Genomic DNA, 13,696 nt, shown 5'->3' on the forward strand with positions numbered 1-13,696 from the left:
TAATTTACAGATATTAAAAAAATTATTTGAATTGATTATTTATAACAAATATGTTAGTTATTCTTTTAGCCTGGTTAAATATGTTAGTTATTCTAAGTTGCTCTTTTTAATCATGTATATTGGAATTACTTCTTAGTAAGAACCTCTTTAACATGTATATCAATAAAGATCTTTTAAGGAAAAAAATTATGAACTTTGAAATAAGACGGATTGAAATGTTATATGTAGAAATAAATATAATATTTAACTAGTTCTTATATATATAATCGGAGACAGTATTATTGCAAAATTCTTCTTTTATGCCAACGTAGGCAACTATGATTTCTACCAATCCATTCATTAGAAAATATACCTATTCTAATATTTAATTTATTTAAATTAGTTAACTATTTCTTATATTAAGCACAGGAGGTAGTATTCCTTTCTTTTGCATAAAACATGAGAATCATAATATATATATATATATATATATATATAGAGACTTTCCCCACCAGCATGACAATACTCATTCTATTTAATATTTATTTCTTCAGTTATATCTTTGGCTTCCCTCAAGCAATCATCCTTATTCTTATACTTACCTTTTCTAATCTGAACGATTTCTTTTCTAATCTAAACATACAAAGAAATGTTAGATGTATTGTCATAATTAATACATTTAATTTCATTCTCTTCCCTTCTTTTTTATTTCCTTTCCAAAAAATGGCATTTGTAGCGGATTGATTCTTCAGAGGCATGTTGCACTTGCACCTGCCATGTGGTTGATTGATCTGGCGGTTCTTTACATGTGACGATTTCATTGGAGCTCAAACTTATCCACACCCATTCTGGTCAAAAAAAAAAAAACTTATCCACACCCACATCAAAAACTGATTCTTTCCTGTCCAATCAAGCTGCATTATGCCTCTTGTGTCACTAATTGTGGAAAAATGAACTGACTTACTTTTCATTAAAGGAAGAGTCATATATATACAAGAAGCTTTATCTGTAACAGAATACATATTAATAACAGAATTAGTTAAATAACAAAAATGTTAATATACACTTCACACCCCTCGCAAGCTTGAGTATGGATATTTTTCATGCCAAGCTTGGAAATGAGATCATGAAAACGTGTGGGATGGAGGGGTTTGGTGAAGACATCAGCCAGTTGGTCTGTAGAGCGCACTGGTAGAAGATGAATGACTTTGGCTTGAAGCTTCTCACGAACAATATGACAATCAAGTTCAATATGCTTGGTTCTCTCATGATAAGTAGGATTAGCAGCAATTTGTAATGCAGGCTAGTTATCACAGTAAAGAAAAGCAGGATCAAAATGAGATATGCTGAAATCATTTAGCAGATATAAAAGCCATTGAACTTCACATGTGGTGGAGGCCATAGCACGATATTCAGCCTCTGAAGAAGAACGTGAAACAGTTGGCTGTTTCTTTGCTTTCCATGAAATGAGTGAAGAACCAAGAAAGATGGCATAGCCAGTGACAGATCGACGACTATCAACACAGCTTGCCCAGTCAGAATCGCTGAAGGCTTTGAGTCTTAGATCAGAATTAGAAGAGAGAAATGGCCCAGCACCTGGGGAGGACTTAATGTATCTCAAGACCCTATGCGCAGCTTGCAAATGTGTATCCCTAGGTGTTGACATAAACTGACTGAGCTGTTGAGTAGCAAAACTTAAATCTGGCCGAGTAGTAGTAAGATATTGAAGTCTGCCAATGAGTTTTCTATAAGATTTAGGATCATCAAGTAACACTCCTTTATCTTTAGAAAGCTTAAGGTTGGGATCCATGGGAGTAGTGGCAGGTTTACAAGCTAGGTAACCAGTATCCTCAAGTAGCTCAAGGGCAAATTTACGCTGTGAAAGAAAAATGCCATCTTTTGTTCTGGCAAGTTCAAGTCCTAAGAAGTAGCGAAGGTCTCCAAGATCCTTAATGGTGAAGGCTTGGTCTAGCTGCTGTTTGATGTGGTTAATCTCAGCTATATCATTGCCAGCAAGAACAAGATCATCAACATACACAAGAATAACAGTGAATGAAGTAGATACAGCCTTGAAAAACAAAGAATGGTCAGAAGCAGATTGAGTATACCCATAGGAGACTAGAGCAAAAGAAAGTTTGGAATACCATTGACGACTTGCTTGTTTAAGACCATAAATGGTATCTAGAGCCTAAGCCTCCCCGTCCTTTCTTTTTCTCTCTCTTTGACCGAACTTCCCCTTTCTCCCTTCTCTTTCAACCTAACTTTTCTCTCTTTGACCGAACTTTCCCCTTTTCCCTCTTTCTCTTTCAACCTGCTTCACCGTCTTTTCAAGATTCTCCATGGCCGACCCAACTTCGTCTTCCTCTTCCTTTTCATCTTCTTCCTCCAGTCTTTCCTCCAATATTTCTTCAATCGATCAAACCAGTCCTTATTACATTCATCCAAGTGAAAATCCTGCCTTGATCTTGGTTGCTCCTCCTCTGGATGGTTCGAACTACCATAGCTGGTCACGAGCGATGCGTATGGCCCTGCTTTCGAAGAACAAACTCAAGTTTGTTGACGGTTCCATTTCTCCTCCTCCGACGACCGATCCTCTGTATTCTGCCTGGGAACGCTGCAATACTCTGGTTCAAGGCTGGTTGACAAAATCTCTGTCTCCTACGATTGCCAAGAGTGTCCTCTGGTTCGACAGAGCATCTGAAATTTGGCTCTGATACCATGTCACTAATTGTGGAAAAATGAACTGACTTACTTTTCATTAAAGGAAGAGTCATATATATACAAGAAGCTTTATCTGTAACAGAATACATATTAATAACAGAATTAGTTAAATAACAAAAATGTTAATATACACTTCACATCTTGTGCATATGTTCTTGGCCGTTAGATTGATCTCGCGGTCTTTATCATCCACTCAATATTATTCCGAACTTGAAACGTGTCGTTTAATGCAAGAGCCTATTCTGAAGGAATATGCAGTTATTTTATTTCTATATTGTGAATGTGAAATGCTTTGCTGACATAAAAGTTAATACAATCGGCCATCAAGCAAGGGACTGCGTTAACTCAGCATAAAGCATTATAAAGATACATGGGTGAATTGAAACCTCCTGAACCTGAAATTAACTGCCTCAAAAGCTAATATGAAGAACACCTCAGTACTTTTTATACTTATTGTGTGTCTTCAGCAACGCTTTCTAAAATTGGACCCAGCAAGCCTTTTTAAAATAAGGAATGAAGACAGAGTATGGTCCTTCCGTCCATTGCTTAACTTGAAGTTTGACGTAGCAGTTTCTTAAAACTTGTCTTGTTTGCTTCCAACGACAAGTTGAGTCTGGTCTCAACTCCCACGCGACTGATAAACCAACCTCACTCTCCCTCTCATTTACGTTTAGGCTCAACCATTGTAATTAATGAAACACCATCGATTCATTTGTCAGCACACAGACTTGCATTATTTAAGAGTCTCACTAAGTGAACTTTTTTTTTTTTTTTGTGGAAAGATAAAATTCCATTTTATCTTCTTAAGGCCCGCTTTCATTTCAAGCAGGAAAGCTTATTTTGACATGATGATTTACTTGTAGTCTTCAAAATTTCGAGAATTTTTTAAGCGTTAGAATATATAGACGACGAATCAAATTGATCCCGTACAGGTCTACTTACCAAATGATTATTCAACTCATAAAGTCTTTTGTGATATCATGTTGAACATTCCTATCATTAAATTAACGACGATAAAAACCATTGGTTTGCACTTTGAGAACTAAACTGAACCTAAAGAACTTCTGAAGACTAAGACAAAGTTGGCGCGATAACATCACGCTTAAGCCATTGCTTCTCCTTAACGATAAAGCTTTGCCTTTTCCTATTATGTTTGGTCTCATGTAACTCTCTCACTTTGAGCTCGAATTTTCAACCTCTACTTTTGATGATACAAAAATAACTACATGTTGTGTTTCTGAGTGTTTGTCTTGTCCTTGAAATCTCAACCTCTACGGCAGTTCATTGGCCTTCAAGTCCTTATCAGTATATCGCTTACAAGCTTTGATCTTCAACCCCTTCGCCACCTAATCACCCTTGGGTTCTATAAACCTTTTTTAAACAAACTTATACTCTCCAATCTACCTTCATACGATTCATATATATACTCGAACATCTTTGCCTCCATGTCTCATCCTTGTGCAGTAAATCAAACGCATTGAATCGAAGCAGTTCTGCGAGAAACAGACATGGCTGGCCTGATCTTCTTCTCAGGTCACATATCTTGCCTGATCTTCTTCTTTCTACTTTTGGGCTTGGCATTTTCTCCAGCTGAAGCAGCCGTAAAGAGATACCAATTTGATGTGAGTAATCAACGTGCTATCATTTGACAGTCCTGCCCTGTGTGTATATCTATATTATTGATCACACGCTTGGCTGTTTCTGCAGATTCAAATGACAAACGTGAGTAGACTCTGCCATGCAAAGCCCATAGTAACGGTGAATGGGAGGTTTCCAGGGCCAACTATTTATGCCCGAGAAGGAGATAGAGTGCAAATCAATGTCACAAACCATGTGCCGTATAACTTGTCAATTCACTGGTATGAAAAGCCAATTTCTGTTCCTATTTATGAGACGTAAACATATTAAAATGTGTCAAATTGTCAATTAATGAGTTAATGCATGGATGTGGTGAATGATTATCACAGGCATGGACTGAAGCAATATCGCAATGGTTGGGCTGATGGACCTGCTTATATTACACAGTGCCCTATCAAAACTGGAAGTAGCTACACATATGACTTCAACGTTACAGGACAACGGGGGACTTTATGGTGGCACGCCCACATTCTTTGGCTGAGAGCTACTGTGTATGGTGCCATTGTGATCATGCCTAAGCCTGGAACCCCATTTCCTTTCCCTCAGCCAGCCAGAGAATTCGAAATTCTTTTAGGTCATTTCCGCACTTCTCAGTCTTCTTTTCCATTCATTTTGTTAAACCAGATGTTCAAGTAAGAAACTGGGCTTGTTCAACAGGGGAATGGTGGAACAATGACGTGGAGTTGATTGAAAAGCAAGGAAACAGAATGGGGTTGCCGCCAAATATGTCTGATGCGCATACGATCAATGGGAAGCCTGGACCACTCTTTCCTTGCTCTGAGAAACGTAAGAAATTATAATTAGAAAGCCTAAGTTATTATAATAATATCTTTACTCCAAAGAAAGCCAAATAATCTGGGAGTATGTTTTCTTTTTAGATACATTTGCAATGGAGGTTGAGCAGGGGAAGACCTACCTTCTCAGAATCGTCAACGCTGCGCTCAACGATGAGCTTTTCTTTGGGATTGCGGGTCACAACATGACAGTGGTGGAAGTTGACGCAGTTTACACGAAACCATTCACAACACAAGCAATTCTGATAGCTCCTGGACAGACCACAAACGTTTTGGTAAAAGCCAACCAAGTACGAGGTAGATACTTCATGTCTACCAGGGCCTTCATGGACGCTCCAATCCCAGTAGATAACAAAACAGCCACAGCTATTCTTCAATACAAAGGTGTCCCAAACACTGTCCTCCCACTCCTCCCACAATTACCGGCTAGAAATGACACAGCTTTTGCGCTTAGCTACAACAAGAAACTGCGAAGCTTGAACTCTGCACAGTACCCTGCTAATGTTCCTCTCAAAGTCGACAGAAACCTGTTTTACACTATTGGTTTGAGCAAGAATTCGTGCCCCACATGCGTGAATGGAACTAGGTTACTTGCTTCCTTAAACAACATCTCTTTTGTGATGCCCAAGACTGCGCTTCTTCAAGCTCACTACTTTAATCTGAAGGGAGTGTTCAGAACTGATTTCCCCGATCGGCCTCCAACCACTTTCAACTATACCGGTGCACCATTGGCTGCTAATCTTGGAACTTCCACAGGCACGAGGATTAGCAAGATTGCCTTCAATTCTACAGTTGATCTGGTTCTGCAGGACACGAATCTGCTCACTGTTGAGTCACACCCATTCCATCTCCATGGATACAACTTCTTTGTGGTTGGTACTGGCATTGGCAATTTCGATCCAGCAAAAGACCCTGCGAAATATAACTTGGTAGATCCTATGGAGAGAAACACTGTTGGTGTTCCCACCGGTGGATGGACTGCAATTCGTTTCCGTGCTGATAATCCAGGTACTTGTGTGTGTGTGTTATATTTATATATATAAGAATCATATGTGTCAGCAATACTCTGTATTTGATTGATAAGATTTTTGATTGGTGATATATGGCGGCCTAGGTGTTTGGTTCATGCATTGCCATTTAGAGCTGCACACTGGTTGGGGGTTAAAAACGGCGTTCGTGGTAGAAGATGGACCGGGACAAGATCAATCTGTTCTGCCTCCGCCCAAGGATCTTCCACAATGTTAGCTTCAAATTTGGATTTGTTTGGAATGTAATTTGGTGATTTAATTGTGATTTAGTTGTTTGTATGCTAAGCTTTCATGCATAAGTTGCGGAAAGTTTGGTTACGAGATATAATGGGAGAGAACAATCCAATACCAACATCATATCATAATGTAATAAAATGTCAAAAATGTACTAACCAACCAGGCTATACTTGTCCTCGCGTTTCCTTTTTTTTTTTGGGTAACATGTTCTTGTGTTTCTTGTTACTCTGACCTGTAATTTGTTCAACATTCTCTTGTATTCTTCACCCTAGAATGAAATAAAATTAAAGTTACCACTTTTTATATTGACAGTTTTTACATAACAATATTATTTGTGAGAAAATGCATCAGAACTTGTAGTAGCTATTCAGAATCCAAACTCAACCTTGATTCATCTCTAATGCTGAGAACACCATATTCTTTTGAATTTTTTCAATGGAAGATGAACTTTTCAGTCCCGTTTTTATCTACAATACTGCATTTTCGATCCACTTCATTTTCGCTACAAATCTAGATGGTCAAATTTATAATGTAACAAAAGTTAGTACTACCTCCAGTCCTAATTATAAGAGTTAGTTGACTAATTTGAGGAGATTAAGGAAAGAAGTTGAGTTAGTTATTTGTAATAAATAAATGGTGTCTTTCCTAAAATATCATTGCTAATCAAGTGTATTGACTAGAACTACTATTGTTAGAAAGATTACTTTGAGAAAAAATATATAAATATGAGAGACAAAGTGGATTGGGGTCTTATATTTAGGACCAAAATAAAAGTAAAACAAGATCTTATATTAAAGACCGGAGGTAGTATTTTATAAACATATCGCTAGAATGTTAAAAAAAGAAAAAATAATAATTAAATCTACATCGCATGCAGATATAATGGTCCGGATCTGCAAAGTGAATCCAACGAAGATGAAGTGGATGGAAAGCGTAGCAAAGAAGTCCTCCCTTACATATATGACCTCACATTTCTTCACTTCATCTTTATTTCAGGGCTCCTTGCAACAAAAATTAAAGTTACTCCCTTATAACAAATAATTTTTTGTTTGTTTGTTTGACATGTGCAAATTTCAATCTGGTCCCTCGCATTAGATAATCTAATGCTTAGAAGCAACATCTGATAATTAGAGTTTTAAGATTTTAGTGCTTTGAATCCAGTGGTCAGTCGACATTATTAATTTAATTTCAATTGTTAACTTTTTTATTCCTAGTATTGGACCGTAATGGAGAATCAAGTGTCTTTCACTCAACCTAATCACCCTTGGTCCATCTAAATTAAATTTAGATAATCTAAGTCAGTAATATTATTTTTATTATATATTATTTTAAACAAAAAATAAACTCTTACAAATTGATTAAAATGGCTGTCTACATTGAAAAGATTGGGTGGATCACCAGCGTAACATCTAGTGGTGAAAATTTGAACCTCCTTGAGAACTACAGATCTCCAAGCTCGACTTCGGTTTGCAATTATATATCGCCCCACATATCATGAATCTCTTTGATATGGCACGATCCACCCCCAGCAAAGAACTCATGCACAGCTCCGTTAAGGGTGATGGCACTACATCCTTGATGATTCACAAGTCCTCTTTCTTTGACCTCTCTTCTTACTTGAACTGCTTGGTCCCATTCGCCAGCTGCAGAATGAATGCTTGCCAAATGAATATATCTCCCTTCATGATCAGGGTCCACTTCAATTAGGATTTTCCCAATCTTTTTGCCAAGCTCAAGATTTCTGTGCATATTGCAGGCATTGAGCAATGCCCCCCATATAGCAGCATTTGGCTTTATGGGCATTGAATCTATAAACTCCTTTGCTTCCTTCAACGACCCTGCTCGACCCAGAAGATCCACCATGCATCCATAATGCTCTATAGTTGGCTTCATCTTATAAACGGAACTTATGCTCTCAAATAGTGACTTTCCTTCTTCAATTAGTCCTCCATGACTACATGCAGTCAGAATTGCGGTGAAAGTAATTGAAGTTGGCTTGATTCCAGTTTTCTGCATCTGATTAAACCATTCAAGTGCTTCTCTTCCCCTTCCGTGGACGGCAAAGCCGCCGATTAAAGCTGTCCAGGCGCACACACATTTCTTCTCCAATTTCTTAAACACTTCTTTGGCCTTTTCCATTTCACCACACTTGACATACACATCCACAAGTGCACAGCCCAAAATTGAATCTTCTTTTATTCCATTTTTATGAATGTAGGCGTGAATCCATATAGCTTGGTCCAATGCTCCCAGACCTGCACATGCTGAAAGAGAACAACTCAGAGTTACACTATCAGGTTTGAACCCGGCAATCATCATTTCTTGAAAAAGAGACAGAGCTTCCTTGTTCAGTCCCACCTTAACAAACCCATTAATCATGGTTGTCCATGAAATAACATTCTTCGCTGGCATGGCTTGGAAAATCTCGTTAGCCATGTCTATGCTTCCAAGTTTGATGTACCCATCAATCATTATATTCCAAGAAACAATATCTCGTTGGGGAAGCCGATCAAACAGGCGGCGTGCATACTCAATGCTGCCGGAATTTCCATAAACATGAAGGAGGGAGTTTGTGGCATGGACCTCTGAACCAAAGCCCCTTTTGATTACGTGAGCATGAATTTGTTTGGTTTCTTCAAAAGCTGAGAGAGCAGAACATGCTTTGAGAAGGAAAGGGAAAGTGTAGGCATTGTACGTGACCGGATGATGGAGCATCTGTTGGTAGAAAAGCAGGGATGCTTCTGGGAAATTACTGTTTGAGTATGCTCTGATCATGGTGTTCCACATGATAATGTTAGGGGATTTTATTCCGTCAAAAATCATTCGAGCATAAGATAAGTCCCCAAATTCTGAAGATGTGCATGAATCTAAGAGCTTGCTTACTGTAATCTGGGGCGTATAGCTTCCATGTTTCAAAACGCGGGCATGAATCTGCTTTAGTTCTTTCATGCTTGAGCATCTCTCGAGCAGATTCAGGGTCTCCTCCGCATTGCTTTGCAGTAAGGGTTGGTTTGAGGGAGTTAGCAGCATTCTTATCACTAAGCACAAAGAAATCAAAGTATAATTGAATCGAGAAAATAGAAATGCGTTGGGTAAAGTTCAGAATAAGGCAATCTGACGTTTTGTATTCAAGGCCTCTGTTATTCACCCGTGTTGGGATAAGATACTTGGACATCGAACAAAGAATCCTCTTTACAAGAAAACAGAGCAAGAAAATCACAGAAAATTAGAATACTTATTATATTAAAAAAAACTAAAATTTGAATCACCCTTTATAGAAATTTGTTATTTCCAGTGCTATTTTGTATTTTCTAGGTTCTTTTTCCTTTTCAGCTCAAAAAAAAAAAAAGGTTCTTTTTCCTTAAAAAAACTATTTCTTTTTATTTAATAAATAAATCATGCCTAAATCGGTTGGCAAAGAAAAAAAATCATGTCTAAATCAATTTCTTTTATTTTAGTTACTAAAAATTATGTTTTTATAAATAAAAAAGTTAAATAATAAAAAATGATTATTGCTGCATCTTAATTAGTTTTTAATGATCTTTTTACTCAATTTTATCCATATATTCAATTTTTATTGATTTTTAGTTTTGTTAAATTTTATAAAAATTAAATTAAATTAAATTAAAATCTCTCCTAGAGCGTGTGATATTTCATGTTTATTTTTCTACCTAAATAAATTTTATGGTATTTTATAAATAGATTTACACCTTAACCCATCAATAAATAGGATTTCTTTTTAGTACTTGTTTGGAGCTGCTTAATATAAGCACTTCTAATAATGTTCATGTAAATCAAGACAAATCTCTTCTTATGAACTTATCTAGTATTTCTTAAATTATTATTAAAAAATTGCTTTTGAAAGATCATATTGTCATCCAAACAAATCCTTAGCCCCTCCAACACACACTTGGTAGGAAAGCAACATGAGTCCCTAAAATTTGAAAATTGACTTCAAAATGTACCTAATAATTATGATTTTTATGGTTCTTTTACAAAATATTGACTTAAATAGGTTTATTAGCAAAATAATAAAATTCTCTTATTTTAATTTAATTCTCTGATAATAGATGGACAGCTTGGATTTCATAAAATCAAGCATGTCAAACTCAACTCCGTGAAAATAAATAAAAAGATAAAGTATATATTTGATCATTTAACTTTGTATAAGATTTTAATTTAGTTTCTTAACTTTAAAAAGTATACATTTGGTCATTTAACCCTAAAATTATTAAATTTCAGTGATGATTTTTTGTAACAATCATGGATTTTTTGAAACTAAACTTAATATGTTAGCATTTGATAATGTTTTATCAATATTTAAGATCTCAATGTCATCATTTTTTAAAAAAATTTAGGATTAAAGAACTAAAAGTATACTTTTTAAAGTCAAAAGATCAATAAAGAACTAAATATATACTTTAGCCTAAATAAAAGTTAAAGGACTCGCTTATTTCACTCTCTGAAATAATTAATACTGTTCTCAACGTAAAATTTTTTCTAATGTTCCAGTCGTGTTTGTTTGAAAAACTCCTATAATTATTTAAATTATTTAAATATTTTATAAGATAAAACTCTTCTCGTATTTTTATACTAAATTATTTAAAATAAGCTAATATAATGATAAACATGGAATGATTGTTTGCATAAAATCAATATATGAAGATACATCATACATTGCTATTACAATAACACGCCTCTCATATTACTTTCTTCTCATTTTTAATTTCAATACAAAATCTTATTGTTTTTGCCAGTTCGATACAAAATCTTACTACGGGTCTCGTATGTATGGATATCTATTTCATCCAAAACCATCGCCAATCGGGTCGTTCTATGCTCTGATTTTTCGAGAAAATGTGGGCCCATGTTGGCCCCTTTTGATTAAAAACAAAGCAATAATCTTCGGCTAATTGACAAATTTAAGTGAATTTAGAAAGTTAGTTAAATTAATTATTTGTAATAAATATGTGTTATCTTTTATAGAATGTCTTTGCTAATCATGTATATTAATTAAAACTATCATTTGATGAAATCATTAATATATACACAATAAGGAGTACTTTAAAAAAATATATAAATATAAGAGATAAAATGAATTGAAATCTTATATTTAGAATAAAATTAAAAATCAAAATAGCTCTTATATTAAAAATTAACCTAATATAACGGGAAAAATAAGAAAATTCGGCATCATACTCTTAACCATTTTCTTAGGATAAATTTTTCACATACACTGAAGAACATGTTTTGTAGGAAGGAAGAAAAAGTTTTAAGAAATAGAGATTGACATAAAATCCACGTTATAGAGTAGTAGTTTTCTTTTCCTGTGAAAATTTCACCTTTCTTCAAACATAAGAAAAAAACCTTCCATAAAAATAGTTAAAAAAATGTCACTTTTTTTTTCCTGGAAACTGTGATTTTAGAGATGAAAATAATTATCTCTTTTTATTAGAAAGGATATTGTATTATTTACTTTTGAATTAAAAAAATTTATATTCAAATATTTTTATATTTTACCAACAAAAAAAGTGCAAATTATTTTGATAAAAACCCCAATTTCCTTTCCAATTCTAATTCCTCTATACTATCCTAATTTCTTACGAGGGCTTTTCTGCTGTTCTCTTTATGGACACCCGAAGATTAAGATTCCATTCATCGAGTGTATCTACACTTAGTGCAATAAAAAGACTTGTCTTTCTCATACATAGAAAGGTTCACTGTTTGTTCTGTTTTGGGGGCAAACGTTAGCGGTTCACATGAATATTCTGCATGTTTGTGAGCAGTGAGTAAAAAGTAAGAGGAAAAAGAAAGAAAAAAAGAGAAAAAACCGTTCTTCACCAATTTTCCCCCCCCTGTTTTGTGACATCCATTAATTGTTGCTTACTCTACCAATAATACAAACCAAAGGTCTTGCTCATGTTTAATGAACTACTCGGCTGTTTAAATAAAACAAGTGGCTTTTTTTTTTTTTGAGCAAAAGAAAGTCCATATTATTAATATTTCAAAAAGATAAACACTCACTAATAACCTGAAAAGAAACGAAAGGGAAACACAAAAGGCCAAAAAAACCACAGCAGAAAGAAAGGACAGAAAGCAATAAAAGCCTAGAGTACAACCTAGAGAAAAGGCAAGGAAAAAACAAGACTTAGCCTATACCAGCACGAACAGCCACAGAAGCACCATCACTGTCTAGGTCTTGCAACAGAATACTACGCAGAGAGGGTGGTGGATCTTCAATCCATCCTTGCGGGACCACACTTCTCATTGCCAAAGCTGCAATATTATCAGCAGCATTATTGCCTTTTCTAGAAACCAAAGACAAATCCCAGTTGCAGTCAACCCTTCCCAGATCCAAGCACTTCTGTAACACATCTCTACACCTCCAATCACACCCGACTATATCCTTATCCTTTATACGCCTGTACAACTCCAGACAATCAGTCTCTAAAATTGCTTTTCCAACTCCAAATAAATCTCTGATATTAAAGGCTTCTAATAAAGCCAAACACTCTGCCATAAATGCAGACTGGGCTTCTACTTTCAACCCCACGCCCCCTAGAAACCTCCCATCCTTATCTCTCCCAATAACCCCGACCCCAGCCAAGCCATTTTCTGCATCATAGGCACCATCAACATTAATCTTCACCGTGCCTTGTGTTGGTTTTTGCCAAGCCTGGGCCCTTTCATAGCTCTGGGGGGCCGAAAGCCTACCACTCTTCCTACTCAAGCTGCTCCAAAACTCATTAGTCAGTCTAATTGCCGTTTCCAGACATCTTACAGCTTCAACTTCCCTTCCTTCAAAAATGGAACCACATCTGCATTTCCAGATTTGCCAGCAAATACAAGCAAAGAGGGCTATATTATAATCATCAGTCACAGATTTATTAGCAGTCCAATTCTCAAACCAGCGATCAAACCTCACCATAATACTTTCATCAAACTTCAAAGCTAAAGGCGAGCCAAACCAGCAAAGTTTTGCCCAAGAACACAAGAAAAGGGCATGCTCAACTGACTCTTCCTGAGAATGACAGATATTACAAGCAGGAGCATGAGCGCATCTTCTCTTGTGTAAAGCATATTTAGTTGCCAAAGCACCGCACAAAGCTCTCCACAGAAAGTGAATAACTTTTGGTGGAGCCTTAATCTTCCATAAAAATTTCCAAAGGCCATCATCTACCCTGTAAGAGCAACTTGGAGTATCTTTGTCAGTGGCTAGCTTCAGGTCTCTAGCTATCTTATATCCCCTCTTCACAGCATAGGTGCCATCTTTATTGCCCAACCATATATACTTGTCTT

General features: G+C 36.0%; 3 protein-coding genes across 3 annotated transcripts; 1 reads left to right on the plus strand and 2 right to left on the minus strand.

Moving 5' to 3' along the window:
- Nucleotides 1–1,282: 1,282 nt before the first annotated feature.
- On the minus strand, nucleotides 1,283–2,320 carry LOC114761932 (uncharacterized mitochondrial protein AtMg00810-like). Its single transcript, XM_028951381.1, has 2 exons — nucleotides 2,291–2,320; nucleotides 1,283–2,047 (listed from the first exon to the last, which is right to left on the minus strand). Exons 1-2 carry the CDS (start codon nucleotides 2,318–2,320, stop codon nucleotides 1,283–1,285), a joined length of 795 nt encoding a protein of 264 aa, XP_028807214.1.
- Nucleotides 2,321–4,166: 1,846 nt separating this feature from the next.
- Nucleotides 4,167–6,708, plus strand: LOC114761933 (laccase-11-like). Its single transcript, XM_028951382.1, has 6 exons — nucleotides 4,167–4,322; nucleotides 4,408–4,559; nucleotides 4,668–4,912; nucleotides 4,996–5,124; nucleotides 5,217–6,140; nucleotides 6,247–6,708. The coding sequence occupies exons 1-6, from the start codon at nucleotides 4,209–4,211 to the stop codon at nucleotides 6,375–6,377; spliced, it is 1,695 nt and encodes a 564-aa protein (XP_028807215.1). The 5' UTR covers nucleotides 4,167–4,208; the 3' UTR covers nucleotides 6,378–6,708.
- A 597-nt stretch (nucleotides 6,709–7,305) lies between these two features.
- Nucleotides 7,306–9,470, minus strand: LOC114761935 (pentatricopeptide repeat-containing protein At5g66520-like). Its single transcript, XM_028951383.1, has 2 exons — nucleotides 7,749–9,470; nucleotides 7,306–7,398 (listed from the first exon to the last, which is right to left on the minus strand). Exon 1 carries the CDS (start codon nucleotides 9,425–9,427, stop codon nucleotides 7,871–7,873), a length of 1,557 nt encoding a protein of 518 aa, XP_028807216.1. The 5' UTR covers nucleotides 9,428–9,470; the 3' UTR covers nucleotides 7,306–7,398; nucleotides 7,749–7,870.
- Nucleotides 9,471–13,696: the final 4,226 nt, after the last annotated feature.

The sequence above is a fragment of the Neltuma alba genome, unplaced genomic scaffold, assembly GCF_004799145.2.
Source record: "Neltuma alba isolate B1F8T4 unplaced genomic scaffold, ASM479914v2 tig00011153_pilon, whole genome shotgun sequence".
In the NCBI taxonomy this organism is placed as follows: domain Eukaryota; kingdom Viridiplantae; phylum Streptophyta; class Magnoliopsida; order Fabales; family Fabaceae; genus Neltuma; species Neltuma alba.